At 62.4% G+C, this 21,460-nt stretch overlaps 2 protein-coding genes across 10 annotated transcripts; one reads left to right on the plus strand and one right to left on the minus strand.

Moving 5' to 3' along the window:
* The first annotated feature begins 1,354 nt into the window (after positions 1-1,354).
* Positions 1,355-14,931, plus strand: TCEA2 (transcription elongation factor A2). Of its 5 annotated transcripts, none has more exons than XM_036900809.2 (11): positions 1,355-1,445; positions 5,815-5,961; positions 10,232-10,294; positions 10,587-10,692; positions 11,613-11,703; positions 12,787-12,917; positions 13,185-13,241; positions 13,652-13,806; positions 13,877-14,023; positions 14,532-14,603; positions 14,756-14,931. In XM_036900809.2, exons 3-11 carry the CDS (start codon positions 10,241-10,243, stop codon positions 14,762-14,764), a joined length of 822 nt encoding a protein of 273 aa, XP_036756704.1. In that variant the 5' UTR covers positions 1,355-1,445; positions 5,815-5,961; positions 10,232-10,240; the 3' UTR covers positions 14,765-14,931. The 5 variants fall into 5 exon arrangements, with proteins under 5 accessions (XP_036756704.1, XP_036756700.1, XP_057359194.1 ...); XM_036900805.2 differs by having other exon boundaries at positions 5,815-5,917; XM_036900803.2 differs by lacking the exons at positions 1,355-1,445; positions 5,815-5,961 and adding exons at positions 7,155-7,395; positions 10,093-10,160 and having other exon boundaries at positions 10,214-10,294.
* Positions 14,932-15,766: 835 nt separating this feature from the next.
* On the minus strand, positions 15,767-21,436 carry RGS19 (regulator of G protein signaling 19). Of its 5 annotated transcripts, none has more exons than XM_036900899.2 (7): positions 21,314-21,417; positions 20,731-21,090; positions 18,378-18,475; positions 18,091-18,212; positions 16,993-17,067; positions 16,666-16,900; positions 15,767-16,591 (listed from the first exon to the last, which is right to left on the minus strand). In XM_036900899.2, exons 3-7 carry the CDS (start codon positions 18,405-18,407, stop codon positions 16,400-16,402), a joined length of 654 nt encoding a protein of 217 aa, XP_036756794.1. In that variant the 5' UTR covers positions 18,408-18,475; positions 20,731-21,090; positions 21,314-21,417; the 3' UTR covers positions 15,767-16,399. The 5 variants fall into 5 exon arrangements, with proteins under 5 accessions (XP_036756794.1, XP_057359195.1, XP_036756796.1 ...); XM_057503212.1 differs by having other exon boundaries at positions 20,731-20,809; positions 21,314-21,387; XM_036900901.2 differs by lacking the exon at positions 21,314-21,417 and adding an exon at positions 20,521-20,622 and having other exon boundaries at positions 20,731-20,748.
* Between the last annotated feature and the right edge of the window lie 24 nt (positions 21,437-21,460).

Genomic DNA, 21,460 nt, shown 5'->3' on the forward strand with positions numbered 1-21,460 from the left:
CTGGGCCTGTGTGGCCCAAGGTTCCCAGTCCTTTGTCACTGACAGTCCCTCTAGGCCACATACAGTCAGTGTTCCTGAAAGGGGTAAGTCCCGTGCGGGCCCTGCAGCTTGCCCAAGAGGAGAAAACAGCCTGAGGGTCTTGTCCATCGTCTGGAGGAGTTAATGCCTGGGTATCCCAGCCTGGTTCCCAGATCTCAGGCCCTAGCCCCTGATTCATGACACTGAGCCCACGCTGCTGTACTGGGGGCAGTGAAGACACGCCATTTCTGCGTCTAGGGAAGACTGGCTTTTCCTGGGAGGCAGGGGATAGTGGGGGCCCTGGAGTGCCAGCTCCCCTTGACCAGTGTGGGTAGATGGACCTGGTAGCCTTCGGGGGTGGGGGGCGGGCAGTGTGGGGAAGGCTCTTTTTGAAGGATGGGTGCAAGGGGCCAGCAGCATGCAGAGCTCTCTCTACCCGCAGCCTTCTAGGTGTGGTCTGGGGTCACCAGGACCTGGCTCAGATTGGGTGGCAGCTGGTCTGGGATGATGGTCACTGGGCTCCGGAAAGAGTTCTCCAGGGTCCTGCACTGCAACCCTCCAACATGGGGGGGATATTCGGTTCCCTTAGGGGACCTGCCTGGCGTTCTACAACCCCCGACAGCCTAGAGTTGTCTGAGCTGCTTCAAGCACAGTGGCAGGCAGTATCCGGTATTACCTCACCATCCCTGTGCCCCCACCCCCAGCAGGATAGCTGCCTCGCCTGGCGCCAGCCAGTGACCCTCCCTCCTGGCTGAGTTCTGCGACCCAGGTGTCCGGCTGTCATGTCCTGTGGGCTGCGTCCAGGCTGGGCAAGGGGAGAGACTCCTGGAGGGCTTGTAGTCCTACCTCTCTGGGGTCAGGCTGCCCTCCGTTGCGTGCGAGCCTCACACGGCTGCCTGGCAGGGGTGAGGTCTGTGGCTCTGGCCCACTGTCCCCGTGGGAAAGCAGTGGAGTAGGGACTGCTGTTGGAGTGGTCCTGACTTCAGAGTAGTGGGGCTGCGGGTACCCTGGGCTATACAAGGGGTTGTGTGGGTGTGGTTGGCTGTGCTGGGGGAAGGGGCATCAGATGTGTGACTCTGTGCATCTGTGTGTGGTCTCTGTGTCTATCTGCCTGGGTAGGGTGGTGAGGTAGGCTGTCGGGTTGGAGGCTGCCCAGAGGCTAAACTCTGCCATGAGGACAGGGGCCCCTGGGGTGTAGAATGGGGTCCTCAGTGAAGTTCTGGCCCGCAAGGGACCAAGGAATGGGTACCCAAGACTTCTCTGGCCTCCAAGCTGTGGCCCCAGCTTTATCCAAAGTGGGGGTGATTTCCAAGTCTGAGGGTGTTCTTTTGTCTCCAGAACCCACCTCAGGTTGGCCTGACCCAAGATGGATGCTGCCCACCCTTGCGGAGGCCCTGTCTGTAGCCCCCAATTGCCCAGACTGAAAGGTGGGGTGGAGGGGCAAGCTTTCTCTGCAAGGGTGGGGCTGGCCTGGTGTAGAGTGGACACTACCCTCTCTGCCCTCCACACAGTACTTCCCTCAGCCTAGGCCAGACCCCCATGCTCTGGGCAAAGCCTGCAGAGGATGCTGGGTAATCCCCCTTGTGGCAGGGCTCAGGCTGCTGCGGACCTCCCAGGCACTGCCCGGGGCACAGACCTCACAGGCTCCCACCCTGTGGGAGCACTGAAGCAAGCACTCATAACTCAGGGATGGTTATGAGTCCCTTGGGACTGGACCCTCTTTCTCCCAGAGGGTGGGGCTGGGGCCCCCACCCGACTCAGGTGCAGGTGGAGGGGACTGTTCAGTCTCCTGAGACCTTGGCTTGGGAGCCAGGCCTCCCAGTTCAGATCCTACCTCGTGGTCCTTGAGGCCAGAGCTCCAGGCCCGGCCCTTGTGCTGCTGCCCCTCCTTGAGGCTGCTGCAAGGGCTGGGGCAGTGGGGAACACACAGTGTGTGGTCCACCTCAACCTCTGCCCTGGGCTGGAGCTTCTGGGGAAGCCGCCTGGCAGCCTAGCATCAAATGGGCACACGTGTGTGTGTGCCTTGCCCAGTGACAGGTCTGGCTCAGGTGAACACTGGGGACAGCAGGCTCACCCCATCCTGTGCATTCTGGCTCTCAGTCCTGGGGTGCTGGGCCTGGTGTCCACAGAGCCACCAGGCTTCCAAAATGCTATGGGTGCGGTGGGCACGAGTGAGTGCGCCCACGTGTTGGGTTTGGGGTCGGGATGTGATTTGTCACAGCTGTGGATCTGTGTTGTGGGTAATAGGGTGTCAGGGTGCTGCTTGTGGTGGTGTCAGGCTGGCTGGGGGTCTGCAGTCTTCTGAATGAGCAGAGCAGGCAGGCCTGGTGCTGTCACCGGGGGCATCTCAACTGTGGTGGGGTTGGGGCCAGGATAGGTCTAAGGGGCATTGTGCAGGGTGTTGTGGGACTCTGCCCCAGTGCTGTGGGGCGAGCAGGACTGAGTAGGTGGGAGGTTTCTCTGGGATGAAGGGCACAGAACGCAGCATGTGAGGAGGCCTACCAAGTGACATTAGGCTGCAGGACGGCAGAGGTCGGGGTTAGGGCTCAGGTCACATGTGATGAGAGTGACTTCTGTGGGTGCCCCAGGTGTTGGGGGGTGTTGTGCTGTGTGAGCTCTGAGGGCCGTGTGTGTCCCGGGAGTTGCAGCGCCCTGTGTGGGCTGCTTGGTGCTCAGTGGGGGCTCCACAGGGACCAGGCTCCGGGGCGGGGGGCTGGCTGCTCTCTGTTTCTGTGGCAATAGCAGGGCGGAGCCGGGAAACACCGTCTCAGGAAGGAAGGCCACAGCTGTGAGGAGGGAGTGAGGGCCAGCCTGGCTGAGCAGGCGCCAGACACTCTGTCCAGTCGTCCGGCCAGGCCAGGCCGGTGTTCCTGCCCCTGGCTTTGCCCCACTAGGGGTGACCCAGGCATGAGCAGCGGCTGGTATGGCTGTCTTTATTAAGATCTTGTCGCCCTGATCCTGGGTCTGTGGCATCCTGGTCCTCCAGGAGGTGTGCCCTGGCCCCCTGTGGTGGCTCACAGTGGGCAGACGTGGGGCTGTGTGTGGGGCCTGCATGGAGTCCACATGTTGGCACACTCGGGTATCCTGGGCCCCTAGGAGCGCCGTCCCCACTCTGACCACCTTGTCCCAGACTGGCTGGACCCCTCACTGTCCTGCCAGTCTTGGTGACAGTCCTCAGTTGCCCTGGGATCCCTGGAAAGGAGGAGAAAAGCTCCCCAGGTAGCCATCAGCCCACCCAGCCCCTGCAGGCACCACAGCTGTTGTTTCTTTTTTGCTGCTGCGGTGGCTTTGGTGACAAGTGGCTTTGATGGCCCAACCGCTGGGGCTGCCAAATGGCCTGGGGGAGGAATGTCTATGTTCTGGGGACCACCCACCCCTTCTTGCTCTGGAGCAGGAAACTTCCATTCATGCATTTGTTTGTTACCAGCACCTGCTATGAACCCTGTCCTGTCTTAGGAGATAGGGGTTTGGCAGGGAACCCAGCAGACCCAAGTCCTCACCCATGGGAGCTTCTGTTCTGATGGAGAGAGACAGACAAGAACGAAGCCACCAACAAGCCAGAACAGGGGCACCAGGCTGTGATGTCTGGGTGAGAGAGAAGCTATGTTGGGGTGCTCACTGCCCATACTTTCATGAGGGGACTTTTGAGCCAACTCTAGGAGACTTGTGGAGGAGATGAGGGGATGCCCAGGGAAGAAGGTTGTATGTAGAGGCAGCAGCACTGCCAAGGCCCTGGGGCAGGGAGGTGTGCTGGGATGTGGGAAGAGCAGCAGTGCAGAGGGGAGGGAACAGGGGGGCTGTGTGGGGCCTGGGAGGGTCTTGCTTCATTCTCTAAAGCAGACTTGGCAACTTGGGAGGGTTCCGAGCCGAGGAGGGGGTGCTCTGACCTAGCTTCCCGCAGCCTCGGCACAGCTGCTATGTGAAGATCGGCTTGTGCAGGGCAGGAAGGATGGACTCTCCACCAGGAGAGAAGGGCAGGGGGTCTGCTCCTGGAGCCAGGCCTGGCCAAGGCCACTCCCAAATCCTGGCTCCTTGGCCCCCGGTGTGCCTCTCTCAGGAGTTTCCTTAGTATCTCTCCAGGAGGGCAGGGCCAGTGTGCCTGGAACCCTGGGTGGCACTGCCTCAGAGACCCCTGGGCTTTCTCCCCTGCGAGTGAGCGAGAGCTCCTCCTTCCACCCCTAGCCCCTGACCCCACCACTACTGCCTGGGGCCCCTGGGGAGGGGGAGGGTGGAGTGGCCGCCAGGCTGGCGGGCTGGGCAGGGAGGGCGGCGTTTCTGGGAATTGTGTGGGGGAAGCACATTGTTAGAATGAGCCTGAAGCAGGCTGCTGGCCTCTGGGGGATGCCTCCTGCCTCCCCCCAAGTGCTGCCTCTTGGGGAGGGAGCTGGGCCTGGGCCAAGGCTATGGGCTGGGCTGGGGACTTTCCAAGATGCAGTCCTAGGCACACGGCTCTTCCCATTCTGCAGACAGGGAGAATGGGACCCAGAGAGAGGGCCGCTGCAGCGCCAGAGCTAAGATAGCAGCCAGCACATGGGGCAGAGGCTCTTGGTGGATCTAAGTCCTGGTCACTGCCCTGCCTGCCCCCAGAGCCTGAGCTTCTGATGGTGATGTTCCGTGGACTGAGATGGGGGAGGGCAGACCTCTGTGCCAAAGATGTGGCCTCACCTGTGTGGAGTGGACCCTTGGGTGTCACTGGGGTGTCCCTAGACCCCTGTCAAGACTGTCTGACCCTTCAGAGCCCCCAGAACAGGATTGGGCTCCCCACAGAAGAGGGCTCCTGAGGGCAGACCCATAAAGGGGTCCAATATGGGAGACCCCTGCAGGACAGGCTACAACCCCTAAGGATAAGCTGAGGTGGGGTTAGTCCTGGGGGTGGGGCTTCTGAGGGCCACACTATGGGACCATCGTGGGAACTAATAAGGGAGGTCCCCTGGCAGTGGGCCGGCAGTGTCCCAGAGGGCCTTCTGGACTAAGGCAGGCAGGGTTGGTCTGGGAAGGTAAGTGGGGGCTGTCCTCTACCCCTGAGGGCTTCTCCCCTGCTGTTTGCTGATTCCCTTTACCCTCTCTAATCAGGAGCCTTCCCCTCCACCCACACATCCACATTTTCATGGCTCACAGTCTCCTAACCCAGCCTGACTCCCTTTGACTTAGCACTAACCTGTCTGGTGCATCTGGGTGTTACCGCTCCTCTGCCTAGGCCCATCTGAGCAGGAAGCGGAGGGGCTAGGGTCCCGAGGAGAGGGCCCTGCGTGGTTCCAGGAGGGTCCCTGTATCAGGCCTGCAGCCCAGAGCAGAGGGAAGATCACTCACTCCTGAGCTGGTGGTGGCTGGCAAGCATGGGTCTCTTCCTGAACCTTCCCCATCCCCCCGTGCCATTTTCCTTCCTGTGGCACTGATTTACTGAGCACTATTAGGTGGCTGAGGGCTGAGGATTTGGCAGAGGGTGGAACCGAGGCCTTGTTCTCTGAGCCGAGCAGTCTGTGGGAGACAGACGCCTCACAGATGGTCCACAGTGCCTCTGGGTGTCTGTGCAGGAGGCACCCGCGTGCATGTGATTGGCACCATGCCTGGAGGATCCTTGGGTGTGCCTGGCATGTGCACATGTGAGCAACTTTGTCCCCTGTATGATTACATCATATGTATTATTAAAAAGGAAGTGAGCTTCGTCACCTGCAGGGCTTCAGGCTGTGGTCTGGAGGGACCCAGCCCTGGTGAACACCTTTTGGGGTATGGCCAGGTTTACCTAATGGCCCCAAAGAAGAATGCAGTGGTTCTGATATTACTCTCGGGCTGCAGCTTTCTGAGGGCACAGGAGGATCTATTCTTCTTGGGGAAGCTCCTTGGAAGAGAAAGTCCACAATGTCAGTTAAGGGCTTGGAGTATCCTGAACACCTTCCAGGCCTCACAAATTCATGAGGGGCCCCAGGACCTGGGATTCCTGAGGTGAGGAGTTAAGAGCTATAGGGTTGGCAGTTGGTGAGTGCTACTCCAGCTTGAGCCCTGGCAAGGGTGGGACCACCTATAGCTCCCGCAAGGGAGGGCCTCTCTCCAAGACTACCCACGGTCCCATCTGGCTGCTTCAAGCTGTGGCCAGAACAGAATGGGCCACCCTAGGGGAGGGCGGTGGATGCCTGCCCACCAGTCGGTATGTGGCTCACTCCTGCCACCTGGAGGCCACCGCTCATCATGGGCCATGCAGGGCACAGGCAGGGGCACCCCACCCTCACCCATGGGGTCACACCCCTCCCCTTGTGGTGGCATCTTTTGATGCAGGGCTGTCAGGGCTCATGGCCCACAACACTATAGACATCAGCCCCCTGGCCTCTACCCTGCCTCGGAATTGTGTCCCCTCCTGCAAACCACCCAGTATCTGCATCACTCAGGAGGGGGCAGACTTCTGGTAGAGAGGCTGGCCCTGCCCCTTTTCTGCCCCAACCCTTCTGGGGCCAGGGCCATTCCTCCAGCCGAGTGCAGCCTGGCCTTCCCAGGGATCCCCAGCGGCAGAGAGGACGGCAATCTAATTGCTCACGCTCTGTCCCCTGCCCTGCTGTCAGGGCACGACCTGAATCAGCTCGCACCAGCCTGACAGCTGCCCTATGGGGCAGACACTCTCAACAGCCCCGTTTCATAGACGGAGAGGCTGAGGCGCACAGTGGTCGATGGCTTGTTCGGAGCGCAGAGTCCGGGATTCGCCCCCGGTGGCAGTCCCGAGGCAGGGGCCTTACGGGTCCCCGGCGCCGGCGCCTAACATCCCCCCACCTCCTGGCCCACCCAGGCCTGAGGCCGAGTCCAGGCCCGAGCGCAGGGGTCCGCGCGGCGCTGGGTCGGCGGTTGCCGCAGGGCTTAGAGAGCGTGGGAGTGAGGGTCTTGCGGCCGCGGGGCACCGCAAGGTAAGCGAGGAGAGCTCAAAGTGGGCGGGGAGAAGGGACGGGCTCCCAAGGGCCTTTCGCCGCGCCATTCGCTTCGGCGGACCGCTGCGGAACCGAGTGGCGGCGCGGCGTCCCGCAGGTCTCCGGCGACGCCGCGTCAGGACTACACTTCCCAGGAGGCCGCGCGCACCCGCGTGGCTCCTGGGAGTTGTGGTCCAGGGCGGGGCAAACGCGCGCGAGACGGGCGGCGCGGGAACTACGAGTCCCAGGGTGCAGCGCGGCGGCCGCGGGGCCGAGGGTTTGAACAGAGGGTCTCCCGCCGGCGGCTGGGCGGTGTCGGCTGCGGCGGGTGCGGGAGGCGGCGACGGCTGGGGTCGGGGTACGGGCCGGGAGGCTGAGCTGGCGCGGGGGCGCTGGGGGCGCTGCCCCCGCGGCAATGATGGGCAAGGAGGAGGAGATTGCGCGGATCGCCCGGAGGCTGGACAAGATGGTGACCAAGAAGAGTGCGGTGAGGGGCGCGGGCCTCCAGGACCCCGGGACCCCCGCCCCGCCGAGTCCGCCGAGCCCCCGTCAGGGCTGGGGACACCACCCGAGAGGCAGGATGAGACCCCGCCCCGGCGGAGACTCGGGACGCAGGGTGGCGCCCGTCGGTGGCCGAGACCCCTGCCCTGGGCCAGCCCTGCCCGTCATCCTGGCATCCACAGCGGAGGCCGCGATCCGGCCTGGACCTTGCCCAGGGGAGCCACCTGCGTTGGACTCGGAACCCAGCTCCCAGGCTGAGATCCCGCAGCCCAGGGATCCGCCCCCTTCCCTGTCCCCTAACTCCAGACCCCCCTCCAGGGCCACGGCCAGCGAGACCTTCCTCGGTCCCACCCCTCGAGGCCTGGAAGACTCCCCGGCCTGTTCTGCCCTTTCTTGCTGGCGGCCGGGTCCCCTCTCGCCTGCTTTCTTGCCAGGCTGCGCATCCTCACAGCGCCCCCACCCCCAACCAAACGCGGGAGCCCCAACTCCCACCTCAGAGTCCCCCGTCCCCCCTTAGATCTCCCGCACCCTCTCTTGGCCTGCAAGACTTTGGAGTGGGAGATCGGACCCATTCCCCGCCCTACCTTTGCCCAGGCAGGGCTGTGGGCCTCATCACCCCCTTCACAAGCAGGGGAGAGGCCTTATCTGGCCCCTTTTCTTCCCTATCTGTCCCTAACCCACAATTATTAGGCTTCCCTAATAAATTCTTTCCCTTTCTTAGCTAGAACTCAGCCAGCAGCAACTGGGGAGTGGGTAAATACCGAGACCCTTGGGAAAGCCCTTGAGGTTTGCTGAACCCTCTTGGGGGTGCCAGGGTGCGCGAGTCCCTGACCAGCTGAGCTCACTGTGCTATCCGGGCTTGTTGTCTCACGTCCAGTGAGCCTTTGGAGGAGGCCGGGCAGATGGGGCTTTCAACTCCAGCCCCTCCTCAGCTTCGAGGCCTTGGCAACCAGTGTACCCTCACACGCAAGCATCCTTGGTGGGTGGTGTCAGCCTCTAGGGCGTGGGGAGGGGACCTGTTTGGCTCCCTGAGAGGCTCAATAAACTCAACCATCTCTCTCTCTCCCTAGACCGTGAGCTCCTGGGGTAGGGCAGAGTGGTGGCACAGGCGATAGAGGCGGCCTGCACAGCCACCTCGGAGCTGTATGCCTGCATGGTGGTTTGCATTGGCTTTTTTTAATTGAGCAGAGTTGAGTCTGGGTCCTCTACTCAGGGTATGAGTTCTGGATAGGGGTCTACTCCCAGCAAAGGGGGCTGGCTCCCGTTCGTTCATTCATCCTGCAAGAAGCCCCCTATTGTGTTCACATCCCTGGGAGGCTGTGGACAGCACAGAGCAGGGGTGTGGGAACAATCTAGCTTTTTCCAGAGATGACTAGAGAAAGCAACTGCGTCCCTTTGTGGAGGAGACAGAACAAAGATCAACACCCCCCAGGTGGGGGCAGAGATGGGTCCTGGAACCCACAGAGGGCTGGGTGATTTGCAGCAGAACTTGGGGGAGGGCTACCCAGGTGGAATGGAAGCCCCAGGGAGAATGAGTAGGGGGAGCAGGCATGGCTACAAGGAGGCTACATGGTTTAGGGGTGCTGTAGTGGGAGCTACCAGAGGCTCCTGCTGGGCACCAGAACCTGTGAGGCCCCTTGGGGGAGTTGGAGACCCTGATTGGGAAGTTAGGAATCGTGTTCATGCCTCTCCAGTCCGGAGCCCATGGAAAGCTTCATTTTGGGAAAAATGGTTTGTGAGTGGCACTGTCCTTGGCTCTGGCAAACATCTGTCTCCTCTGAGGTCACCCCAGGGCTGGATGCCACACAAGTGGAGGGGCAGGGTTTGCCAGAAGGTTGAGGGACGAGCTGCCTCCTGAGCAGAGATGCCACATGGATTGGTGGCCGGGGAGGGCAGGGGGCAGGGTCAGCCCCTCCCTTATCTGAGGCTCTCACAACTGTTGGTGTCTGGGTCTGGTTACTTCTGTCCCCTGCATGTCATGGAGAGAAATGCACCAAGTGTGTTGGAGAGTGAGGGGTCTGTTGGGGAAAGCAAAGCAGGGGAAGAAGATGGGGTGTTGTGTGGGGTGTGGTTGCAGTTTGGAGTAGGAGAGGCCTCCTTCCCTGGGAAGGTGTCATTTGGACAAGTTCTGCAGAGAGCGGCATGTCCCTGGCAGTGAGAACAGCAGGTGCACGGGTCCAGGGGCAGGCAGCTTGACATACCAGCCTGGCATGGAGATGCAGCCTGTGTGTATTCGGCCTTGTGTGAGAGGCTCTGAGGAGAGGTGTGGGCAGGGAAAGAGGATAGGGCTCTGCTGCAGTTGTCTGGGCAAGGGGCTCTGGCTAGCCGGAGGGGTTCCACAAGGGCTGGAGGGGTTGATTGCCAGAGTGAGGGGAGTGAAGTGCCCCAAAGCTTAGGCCTCAGCAGGGCACACTGACCATTCCTGGGTTGCCCTCTCAGAGGGTAGGTGGGCCGCTTGGAGGAGAGGCTGCCCTGTCTGCCTGGGCAATGGACATGGGACCAGATGGGAGTAAGCACCCCTGGGCTACACCTTCAGCTGGTGTGGCACCCTTGCTGGGAGGGGCTTCGACTCTTGAAGGTGTTTCCTGTCATCATGGTTTGGTCAGTGACCTGATGCAGGGAGAGAAGCCACATCACCTTCTGTGGGATTGAGTCCGCAAAGCTGCTTCCCTTCTCCTTCCAGCCCGCCCTGGATGTCTGGCCACATGTGGATCTCCAAGTTGTTCCTCCTTGAGGCCTGACTCCCACCTTGTGTGTAAGAGAAGGTGGGATGGTCCACCGAGATCTCCACGTTGTTTATGAAGGTCCCCCTTCTCCTGCAGGAAGGAGCCATGGACCTGCTCCGGGAGCTGAAGGCCATGCCCATCACACTGCACCTGCTGCAGGTAGGGCCCTGTGTGCCCCGCCCTCGCCCTCACCTTAGTCAGTGCGAATGCCTGTGCCTGAGGAGACCGTCCGTCTCTGCCTTTCTCTGTTGCCTAGTGAGATGTGGCGGGGCATCCGAGGATAACTCAGTCCCTCACTGAAGCTTCTGGGTTCCAAATGGGGACAGTAGCCCTCGAGAAGGGCATTTACCTCCTCATGCTGGTCCCCCGCCCCTGCCATGTGGGAACTTCCAAGGGGCATGAGGAGGGACTGACATCGCCCACCCTCCAGCTCAGTCTACTTGCCTTACAGTCCACCCGCATTGGCATGTCTGTCAATGCCCTGCGGAAGCAGAGCTCGGATGAGGAGGTCATCACACTGGCCAAGTCGCTCATCAAGTCCTGGAAGAAGCTCCTGGGTACGGGTCAGGAGCACAGGCTGAGCGCCAGGCCAGGGAGCACCTTGAGAAGCTCTGGCCCCTGGCCTGTTGGAACTGTAGGGTGCCCAGTCGGGCCACCTAGGAATAGGGCTGTGGCAGAACTGGTTCAAGAAGTGCCTGCTCAGGGCTGGGAGAGGAGGGGCTCCGTGTGGCACAAAGAGGTAGGAGAGTTGAGGGCAGGGGCTGTGGAGCTGCTGAGGGACCCAGCAGAGCTGGGGGAGGAGATGTGGAAGCAGCAAGGGGGAACAGGGAAGGGAGAGGGAGGTGGCGGGGAGGGGGCCACAGCTGCGGGAGGGCAGATCTGTGGGGACAGTGGGGTGGGCGGGGGTTGGAGAGAGGCCCTTCTGGACCCTGAGGACCCATCCCAGACCCTCCCAGCTCAGCCCTTGGGAAATAGAGCGGCTTGCTCAGGGCCTCTCTCCAGTCCTGCATGGCCACCGGTCTGTGTGGTGGACAGGTGTGTTGATGGTGGCGTATGGTGTGCTCTTCATCCCATGCAAGGGTCGGCAGTGCAGGCGTGGGCTCAGGAGGACTGTAGGGTGTGTGCTCAGTGGACATGGGTGCATGAGGCCCAGGTGGGGAATGGCCACGTGTGGCCTGCCTGTGGCGACCGCCCTTTATCCAAGCTTCACCTCTTGAGGCTGTTGTTCCGGGTGGATCACAGCCCCTCTGCCAGGACAGGCAGCTGGTTGGACCCCAGGCAGCCTGCTTGAGTTGGGGCATGTGTGGGGAAGGGGTGCGGGGCCATCTGGAGGCTGGGTGGAGGCAGGGCCTGCAGGCCAGGCTGGTCGTCTGACTGAGGCTGTGCCTTGGCGGTGCTCTGCCCCCCTCCCTGGCCTGGCCCTGCCCCCCAGGGTCTGCTTTCCCCTGGCCACCCGTCTCTTTCCTGGCACCTGCAGATGCTTCGGATGCTAAAGCCAGGGAGCGGAGGAGGGGCGGGCCTCTGCCCACATCGTCCTCAAAGGAAGCCTCCGAGGCCAAGGATCCCAGGTAGCACACCTGGGAGGCAGGTGGACACTCTCCTACCCCTCGGGTGCCTCCTGCCCAGCAGACGAGGGTGCTGATGCTGTGTGCTCCCATGGGGCTGAGGCCATAGGAACACACAGGCCTTTGAGCTCCTTGAAGGGCCCCTTCCTTCCTGGGGAGCTGCTCCCGGCCGGTTGGCTTCTTACTGGAGAGTTTCCTTCTGGAGATCTTCTAAATGCTGCGTCTTTTCAGCCCCCACCCTCTGAGGGGTGAGCTTGTGTCCACCTGGGCGCTGTAGGGAACCCTACTCATGTCCTCCAGCTCCAGGGCTCTTCGTGGGTCTGGTGCTCAGTGGCCTGGTGTCACTGCGAGGCCCTTTGGCCCCTTCTGATTCAGGCTCTGGGGCACCATGGCCTCACTGCTCTGCTGCTCCAGGGAGGGCAGTCGTGGAGACTGGAGGTGCTTATGGGGACTGGATGTGGCAAAGAGGGTCCTAACCCCACTGGACAGGAATGGCCAGGAAGGCTGAGCTCTGGGCTCACAGTGTGGCTGGGTGGAGCTGTAGGCTCATCTACCCATCTGCATGTTATTTTTCTTCCAGGAAGCCACCTGTTTCTACTGGCTTCTGTGGGAGTCATGGGGTCACAAGACAGGAGTGTGAGAGGAGAGCTAGGTGGATGCAGCTTGGCTACCAGCAGCCTGTTGTGGGTCCTCAGCCCTGCAGGGCATCTGAGCTGGGTGGGGCCGCCTGCAGAGTGGTACCTGGTCTTGGGCAACCTCAGCCCTATCTGCCTCCCCCAGGCCTGGCAGCTGGTGTCGGGAAGTGTGGCCCCATGCCCCAGGCCTTCTTGAGGGCAGGGACCTCACAGGTGATGGTACCCACATTGTGCCCTTTCTGGGGGAGTGCACCCCACCCAGCAGGCCTCGCTGCTTCTAGCCAGCTGCGCAAACCCCATGGACATGCTGCTCTGCACTTGGCAGACAGGCAGGGTTATGGGCTGTCATCAGGGTGGACCAAACACAATTGAGGGGATGGTGGTGGTGACGGCTTCTCTGGGAACTGTCCCATGGAGTGCGTGTGGCCTGAGTGGGCCTGTCCCTCTCCAGCCACAAGAGGCCAGAGCTGCCCAGGACCCCATCGACCCCAAGGATCACCACATTTCCCCCAGTGCCAGTCACCTGTGATGCTGTGCGCAACAAGTGCCGTGAGATGCTGACCGCCGCGCTGCAGGCTGACCGTGAGTGTTGCCAGCAGGGCTTCTCGCTTGCCCTGGGGTCCTGGCTGCTGACACATGCCTGGGTTCCCTGGGTGGCTTGGGCCCTTCGTGCCAGCAGGGGGTCTTCGGGGGTGGCCCTCTCACCCAGCTCATGCTGCTGACCTCGGTGGGGTAGGGGATCGTTGGCGACACCAGAAAGCCTGGGTCCTGGGCTGGCTGCCCAGTGCCGGGCAGGCTGAGGTGGTGGTTGGAGCCAGTGGGGTGGCTAGTCAGGGCTGCCTCTTGCAGATGATCACATGGCCGTTGGTACAGACTGTGAGCACCTGTCAGCCCAGATTGAGGAATATATCCTTTGTGCAAGGGCTTGGGGGCTGGGGTTTCTGGTGGAGTCACAGGGCCAACCAGGCCTGCTCCCCTCTCCAGGCAGTTGGGTTGGTCAGGCCTCCCCACTCTTGACCAGGAGTCTCTCTCCTTACCTGCTGCCTGCTGGTGGGACCTGGGTCCCAGAGCCCGAAGCTGGGTCTCAGCCAAGAATGGGTGTAGTGGGGACTCTTTCCAGCAGACCCCTCGCTCACTGCCAGGCCTCGGTGGGGCGGCTGACACCCCCATCCCTTGTTGCTGGTCTCCTCGTCCCTGCCCAGCTCCCCCACCTTTGACATGGCCCCCATAAGGAGAACCTTGTTGGCCTGGGCTGGTCGTGGGGTGGGTGGAGGGCAGGGGTACTGGCTTCTGGGTAGGTCCTTAAGTACTTGCACGCATCTTCCGGGACGTGGGGAACACAGACATGAAGTATAAGAATCGTATTCGGAGCCGCATCTCCAACCTCAAGGATGCCAAGAACCCCGACCTGCGGCGGAACGTGCTGTGTGGCGCCATAACCCCGCAGCAGATTGCCGTGATGACGTCGGAGGTGAGCCTGCTGGAGGGTCTGGGGGCCTCCTACGCACAGCGGTGGGCTGAGCATGCACCCCTCCTCCCAGGAGATGGCCAGCGACGAGCTGAAGGAGATCCGCAAGGCCATGACCGAGGAGGCCATCCGGGAGCACCAGATGGCCCGCGGTGGCGGCACCCCGACCGACCTGTTCACCTGTGGGAAGTGCAGGAAGAAGAGCTGCACCTACACGCAGGTGAGCACATTAACCCCCTCAGAGCCACACAGGCCCAACCGTGGGCTGGAATCTACGACCCTAGTCCTTCGGGACCTCCCCCCTTGCCCAGGACCCCTGGTCCCCAGTAAGCAGTGTCTTGGGAGGTGGGTCCTGCTTGCTCTGCAGCACCAAAGTTTGGGGCCCGGCCTGACATGGAGGAGCCCCGGGGAGAGTTGCTGCTGGTGGGAGGGCTGGCGTGTTGAGTGCCTGGCAGTGGCTACAGGACTACACTCAGACCTGTGGAGATGGACACTTTGCACCCCAAAAGATGTCAGGGAGCCCTGGTGAGAGGAAGCAGTTGGCAGCTGGAAGGTTGGGGTTGCCAGGAGGCCTCAACGCAGGCCACCCACAGGGACCCAGGGCTTGTGAGGCTCTGGGCGGCCTTCCCACGGTGTGGCTCCAGGGAAGACCTGCTATCTGGGGGCTCCTGCTTTTAAGTGACAGAGCCCGGGGGCTGGTGGCCCCTCTCATCAGGATCCTCTCCCAGGTGCAGACCCGCAGTTCCGATGAGCCCATGACCACATTTGTTGTCTGCAATGAGTGTGGAAACCGCTGGAAGGTAAGGGGGAGCCCAGGCCACACCCAGCCCTGCTCTCTGGCGGTGGGCCGTACGTGGTGTGACACTAGGGCCCACCAGCCTCCTGGGAGCTGCCCTGCCCTGAGGGGTCTTGCCGGTGGTATGGCCAGGCACCTCTCGCCCATTTGTTGCAGTTCTGCTGAGGCTGTGGCCAGCACTCTCCCCAAGTCTCTGCCAACAGACACAGCTTCTTTGGAGACCCGCCCTGTGCCCACATGGCCTCCCCTGGAGGGCTGTGTGCCCCACCTCCTGCCCTGCCTGCAGTGCACCTTTGTCCTCCCGCCAGATTATTAAATGTTTCTTTTTGCCACCATGCTGTCCCTGGCCCTTGGCCTGGTGGGCCCTGCACAGGCTTGGGCTGCCAGCTGGGTCCCATGTCAGGTCTGACCCCGCCACTGCCATCAGGGACAATCCTAGGGTCAGGTGAAACTCGGAGGGCCCTGCCTGGGTGCCTGCAGATGAGGGCAGGTGCTGGGTCGGGGCTCAGCTGGGAAGGGTCTTAGGCACACAGACGACGAGTCTCAGCCTTCCCTGGGCACTGTAGCTCAGGGCCCAGGGCTTACGGGCAGGAGGCCAAGTCTGGATCCCATAGCCCTTCAGGACAGCTTGTCCTCACCCCATCTCTGCTTGTGGAAGCACAGTGGATTTGGGGGGGACCCTAGGCAGAATCACTGGGCCCTGGACCAGCTGCAGTTTAAAATTTTTCACCTCCTGGAAACTCAGGGAACAGGATGGCAAGCATGTGGCTCAAGGGGCCTGTAAGACAGTAGAGGCTACACTGCCTGGCACCCACAGACCCTTGGGGAGGCCACACCATCTGTGTCCTGCCCCAGCCAGCCTGCAGGGATGAACTTTGACACATGCCAGGGATCCTGCCCACCTGGGGCCTGAGCAGCCCTTCTCATTGCTCTGCCTGCCTTGGCCAGGCTGGGCACGGGGGCCACACCTGCCTGGGTCACAATGCCCTCCCCAGCAGGGATGAGCACAGCTGTCTACTGGGGTCACTGCTCTGAGGATGGGTGGCAGTGGGGACAGAGCACTTGGGGTCAGGTCCCTGGCAAAGCTGTCTGTTCCTTGCCCTGGGTATTGGACAGTTACTCATCTTCTGATCTCCCCCAAAACATGTAAAGAGAGAAGACTTCTGCTTAAAAAATAACTTCAAATAAGACACTCTATTTTGGGGGTAAGAGATGGAGATAAATATGAAAACATTTTTTTCTGTTTTTGATAAAACTGTGAGGACATATTTCCAGGTTTAAAGTCAAGGAACATACAAAAGAGAAGCTGACTCCTTTTGTGTTCAGCCTGTTCTGAGGTTCTGGGTCTGATTCTGGGGTGCACACAGCCTGAGTTGGAGGGTCTCCTCGTGTCTCAAAACGATTCAGTACAGAGGTCCTGTTCTCCAGAAAAGGCATTTCTTGAGGCTCCTGGATGCCTGGGGAGAAGGCCCGGGAAGCTGGTGGATCTGAGGTGCCTCTTGGGAGGGTCCCTCCTCTCACCATGCTGAAGCTCTGGCAGGCCAGTTGGAGCTGATGTGTGGGGGGCTGCCTGGGCCCAGAGGCCCTCATGCCTGCCTCTTAGCAGGGCCCTGAGGTCCTCCTATGTCCCCCGGGTGGGGCGGAGGCTTCTGGCCTGCCCTGCACCTGGAGCTCTTGCTGGGATTGCCCCCAGGGGTGCTGGACCCTGCAGGTGTGCCCGACACCTGCTGACACAAGCTTGTGAAGGTAACCTGAGTCTGCCCATGGGCAGGTCCCATCTGTGCTGCTGCAGTGGGCAGCCTAGGCCTCGCTGGAGGACTGGGAGCCCCCCCGGAGCAGCAGGGCACGATAAGTGGGGGAGCTGAGGAAGCGGGGGTACGAGTCCCGGTGCATGAGTGTGTAAATCTGCAGCTGCGCGTCGTCAAATGTGTGTGCAGACGGCTCCTGCATCTTCTTGTTGATGCCCTCCCGCACTCGGGAGTCCAGGCTCACCTGTGGGACAGGGTACCATGTCAGGGGCCTGGGAGGCACCGCCCTTCAACCCCCAAGTCCATGCAGTGGCGCACCTCCTTGGGGGACAGGATGGACACGTAGTCCTCGTAGATAAGCCGCGCCTTCTCGTCCACCACGTGCTGGCTGGCTTCGGACTTGAGCTCCTCGCAGGCCAGCCAGAAGAGCATGTTCTCCTCGCTATATTCTGTGCGCAGAAACTCCCGGAACACACCGCGGCCTGCCGGGCTGTGCATCAGCTTGTCGAAGGACTGTGCCCAGCTCTGCACCTCCTCGGGGCTTGGCGTGGCACTGTGAGCATTCACCACCCGGCCAAGTCAGGCCCGGGTCCCCTCCACCCAGGTGCCCCACACAGATGCATGCACACACAGCTGGCCACTCACCACACTTCACAGCTGGGGAGGGGCTGCAGCTTGTTATCCTGCGAGGCCCGCCATGCTCTCCGCCGCTCTTCATTCCTGATGGCAGGGAGAAGGTGGCACTGCCCGCCTCGGCACATGCACAGGCACATATCTGAACACGGGATGCTCAGCATATGTGTGAACCCACTGCAGGTGGGAGGGCCTGGAGTCCACTCCTTTTATATCCTCCTGGGAAAGAGGGTCTATACCCACTGTCCACGGCCCCCTCCTCCTGCCCAGGGGGCCAAGGCCATTTCAGCAGTGCGTGGGGGATGTCTACTGTCTTTCTGCCTTTGGGACTTCTTGGGTTCCTGCTGCACCCCTCCCTCTCTGGCCTTACCTTGGCCCCCACCCAAGTGCCTGACTCCTGACTCTCCCTAGGGGACCTTTCCTCCCTTGGCTCCTAGCACCGTGTCAATGCTGGCTACTAAATCCATACCCCGAGCTGGACCTCTCTCCAGGGCCACAAAGACGGCTAACAGACATACCAACCCAAATGTCCAGGCAGAATTTGGCTCGGGCCCTACCCTATCAGCTAGACCCCAAATCCCCCTCTCAGCCCTCACAGTGGGTCTTAACTATTCATGGCCTCCCACCTCTATTTTCAGGCTGCCCCATTCTGCGTGGAGCCTGGTCTTAGGCCTCTGTTGCTCACTGGTCAGCAAATCCCCCTGTCAGTCTCCACAGTGCTGTCCACTCAGTGGCCAAGGGTCAGAAGCCTGAATGAGGCCAGGGCTCTGCACGGTGCAAAAACTCCAACAGCTTCCCTACATGCCTAGAGAACCATCACACCACCCTGAGGCCCCACACTTGCCCTCCGGCATGCTGCCTTGGAAAGCAGGCCTCTGCTCACCGCTTGACCTGACAGTCTGTTGGGGCTGTGCCACACGATCCGCTGCAGGTCCCCAGAGCAGGTGGTCCCCAGAGCTGGCCCACCTGCACGTGCACCACGTGCAGGCACCGGTGCAAGGGGCTGTGCACCCGGGCAAGCGCCGTGCAGCGGGGCCCTGGGCCCGAGCCCGCCCACCCCCCGGACTCCCCACTTCCCCCTGGGCACCCCTGCACCCCCGGCCCACATACCGCGAACAGCCACAGCACCAGCACCAGCACAGGCAGCAAGGGGGGCGGCCGGGGGCGGCCCGGGTGGCAGCATCGGGGCCTGACATCGAGGGTGGCCGGCCCGCCGCCTCCGGCCCGCCGTGCTGGGGACAGGGGCTGCCTCGTCTCCCAGCCAGGCCGCAGGCCCTTGCACCTCCCCAGGGCAAGCCGGCCGCGACCCTCCCGACCTCCCAGGTCTTCGAGGTGCCCCCATTCCTTGCCGTGCCCCCTCCCCCAAGGGGCAGAGGTGGGTGGGGGTGGGGGCACACCTGTTTCTCAGCCTCATGCGGGGTGGGCATGGGTGGGTGGAGGAGGTCGCCCGGGCTCCGTGGTGCCAGCTCCGGGACCCTCACCACAGCCTGGGGGTCTGGGAAGAGAGGCAGAAGTTCTCACTGAGAACCTGAGACTCCAGCCCTTGCCTGGCCCCTGGGAGGGGTCCCGAGAAAGTCTGTGTCTGCTCTGTGGACCTGCTGGGCCTGCTCCCCCACCTCCCACCTCCGGACCACTCTGTCCAGGCTCCTTCCCCCTCCAGAGCTACACTAGGGTGGGAGGGGTGCAGGGTCAGTGAGCCTGGGGCCCAGACGAGACCACCACAGAAGGTGCTGGGACACCCCCATCGGCTTAGTCCCTGGGAAGCCGGAAGCCTGGGTTCCTCTTTTTTGGTTTCCGCTCCTGGCCCCTCCCAAGGGGGCCAGAGGCCCTGAGTCTGGGACTATGGGGTTGGTGCATAGGAGTGCTGGTCAGACTTTCAGGACTCCCCATAAGCTCCCTCCAGCCCCAGTTTTCTGCAGTGGGGGGAGGTGGGAGGTGAGTAGGGTTGTCCCCCACCAGGAGTCCAGATTAGTGTGTGGGCCCCAGAGGATTCCAACCTGTCACTGAGACTCGGGCAGCAGCCTAGCCTAGGCCTGCAGCATGGAGGATTTGAGTGGGCCCTGGACGGGACTTCCTGAGGGTGCAGGACGTGGGGCAGGGCAGGGGTGAGGAGGGTCATTAACTTCCAGCTCCTCAGCCCTAGCCGCTGCCCTGGCACCTTACCCACAGCTGCACCTCACCACACCCAGGGGCTCCCAGACTCCCTTCCCCTCCCCCCAGCAGGCTGCGGAAACCACTGCGGGCCTGTGGAGGGTGGGGGTATCCCGCCCCCGGGCTGGAGCCGCAGCAGGGAGTCCTGTGTCTGGAGGTGTGCGGGGGTGGCCCACTGAGGCCCCCAGCCGGGCATGCGCCCCCACCCCCACCTCAGGATGACCCTAGGGCGGCGATGGTGCAGGGTGTCTAATCAGTGCCCTGGAGGCAGTTTTGAGCGCCCCTTGCGAGGCCTCCCTGGGACCTGCCTGAGCCCCTGCCGCTGGGGCCAGGAGGCTCAGACATGGTTTCACTTTATTTTCCCCTTTATCTCATCCTGTCTGACCCCCATCCTTCCACTCAGGGTCTTTTAATTCCTGTTTGGTCCACATTGGCCTCTTGGGGTCTCGGAGGGCAGGAGGTGGGATGGGAAGGCCCCGGAGTAGTCACTGGGCTAGGCAGCTCCTGGAGCTGGGGTGCTGGGCCAGGACTGTGCCAGCCGTGGAGCTAGGCACACTTAGGGCCCCCTGCCACCAGGACTGGGCATCACAGACCTCTGCCCTGACCCAAAGCTGGGGACCAAGTGCAGGGACCTGGAGCCTCAGCCGCTCATCACCAGCCTGGCTTCCCTTGGGATCATAGATGGGATCCTCAGATTGGGTCCCACAGGCTCCCACCAAGCAGACAAGGAACCAGCCCCACAGCGTGCCTTTCCCTAGGGGACAAGCGTCCAGGGCAAGGAAGGGGTGTGGCGACCTCTGAAGTCCGAGGCCTACCCCAGATGCACTGCGACCTCCCCAGGCAGGGCCCCTCTGCCTCCCCCCACCCCCACCCGAGGCTGCCCACCCCCACCTCAGCTCTAAATTGGAGGAGGGGGCCTATCAGAGGGCGCAGGGCCCAGGTGCTGGGGGCCAAGTTTGGGGTGAGGGTGGGGCAGTCCCTGGACCTGGTGGGCCATTCCTGTACCAGGCTCCCTGCACCCTCCTCAGGCTGGCTGGGGCCGCCCTCGTCCCGAGCGCACCCGCTCTCTCTCCTGGGGAGATGGAGGGTCTGAACTAGGGCTCCTGCCTCTCAGGAGGGGCCCCTTCCCATTCCCTGGCCCCTCCAGGCTTTGGCCCCCAAGTCTGGCATGGGAGAGTCTGCACAGGCAGCGAGTCTGGTCTCTGGGGACAGAGGCTCCCTTGGGAGTGGCTGCTGCTCTGCTCCACAGAAGGAAAAAGAACGTCCCCTAAGCCAGCTCAGTCCAAAAAAAGAGTAAGAAAATGTGACAATCCCAGAAAAAAATGTCACAACCTTTGGAGGGGAGCTGACAGAGGGGCTCCGTTCCCTCCTTCCAATCCCACTAGGTACCTCTCCTCTGCTGCTCCCCCTTGACTGGTCCTGGTGGCCCTCGGGGCTCCAGCCCAACTCTGCAACGGTGGGGGCAACGCACTTCTCTCCCTCTTCTCTCTGCTGGTAGGGTCTGGGTTTGAGGGGTCTGTTTTTCTTCAGGGGCCCCCTCTTCCAGCCTCTAAGTCTCCCACCCCTACCTCAAGGAACTCGACATGGTGCCCCACTCACCAGTGACCCAAAGGCGAGGTGGGGGCGGGAGGGGCCAGGTTCGCCCTGGGCCCCACCCTGGCTGCCGAAGGGGCGTGCACTGCAGCAGCAGGGACTCGAGTCAGACAGCAGGAGGTACTCCTGCAGCTCTCTGGAGGGAGGCCGGCGCCTGGAGTCCCCGATCTGCTGGGGCCGGGGGTCGTAGCTACTCCCCTGCGACCGGTAGTGCTGAGCAGCTGCCAGATGCAATGGGGTGGGGGCGGGGGCGGACAGCGCGTCCCGCCTCGGCCCCTCCCCACTAAGCCGAAGTGGGGCGGGAGACGCGGAAACCTGGGTTCTTCCGGCCCCCCCCTTTGAGCAATCACTTCCCCAGGCTTTGAGCTGCAGAAAAAGGGGAACCCGGTTGCAGCACCCCCTCCCCCACCAGCGGGGGGTCGGGCTCCAGTCCCGCCGCGGCGCAGAGTCCACGTGGACCCCGCGGCGGGAGTCCTTGGGGTGCGGATGCGGGCGCCAGCTCCCGAGGCTCCCGCGCGTACGGCCCCGGGACCCGGGCTGGGAGGGGCAGGGCCGCCGGCCTCGGCGCCGCGCGCGCGCGCGCACTCACCGGCTGCGCTCTCGAGCCGCTCGCGCCGCCGCCGGCCCGCGCGCTCCGAGGTCCGGCCAGATCGCGGGGAGGGGGCACAGGGCGCATTGCGCAGGCGCCCGGGCTGCACTTCCCCAAAGCGCGGGGCCGGGACTTCCTCGCGCAGGG

The sequence above is a fragment of the Manis pentadactyla genome, chromosome 5 (genome assembly GCF_030020395.1).
Source record: "Manis pentadactyla isolate mManPen7 chromosome 5, mManPen7.hap1, whole genome shotgun sequence".
Lineage (NCBI taxonomy): Eukaryota > Metazoa > Chordata > Mammalia > Pholidota > Manidae > Manis > Manis pentadactyla.

Bases quoted from the DNA above. Each gene is read 5' to 3' on its own strand.
- TCEA2 (XM_036900806.2), top strand. From the start codon at position 7,324: ATGATGGGCAAGGAGGAGGAGATTGCGCGGATCGCCCGGAGGCTGGAC. The intron at 11,704-12,786 runs GTAGCACACCTG...GTCCCTCTCCAG, and splicing joins TCCGAGGCCAAGGATCCCAG to CCACAAGAGGCCAGAGCTGC. The intron at 13,242-13,651 runs ATATCCTTTGTG...AAGTACTTGCAC, and splicing joins GTCAGCCCAGATTGAGGAAT to GCATCTTCCGGGACGTGGGG.
- RGS19 (XM_036900899.2), bottom strand. From the start codon at position 18,407: ATGCCCACCCCGCATGAGGCTGAGAAACAG. The intron at 18,213-18,377 runs GTGTGCCCCCAC...CCCTGTCCCCAG, and splicing joins CGCATGAGGCTGAGAAACAG to CACGGCGGGCCGGAGGCGGC. The intron at 16,901-16,992 runs GTGAGTGGCCAG...GAATGCTCACAG, and splicing joins CTCCCCAGCTGTGAAGTGTG to TGCCACGCCAAGCCCCGAGG.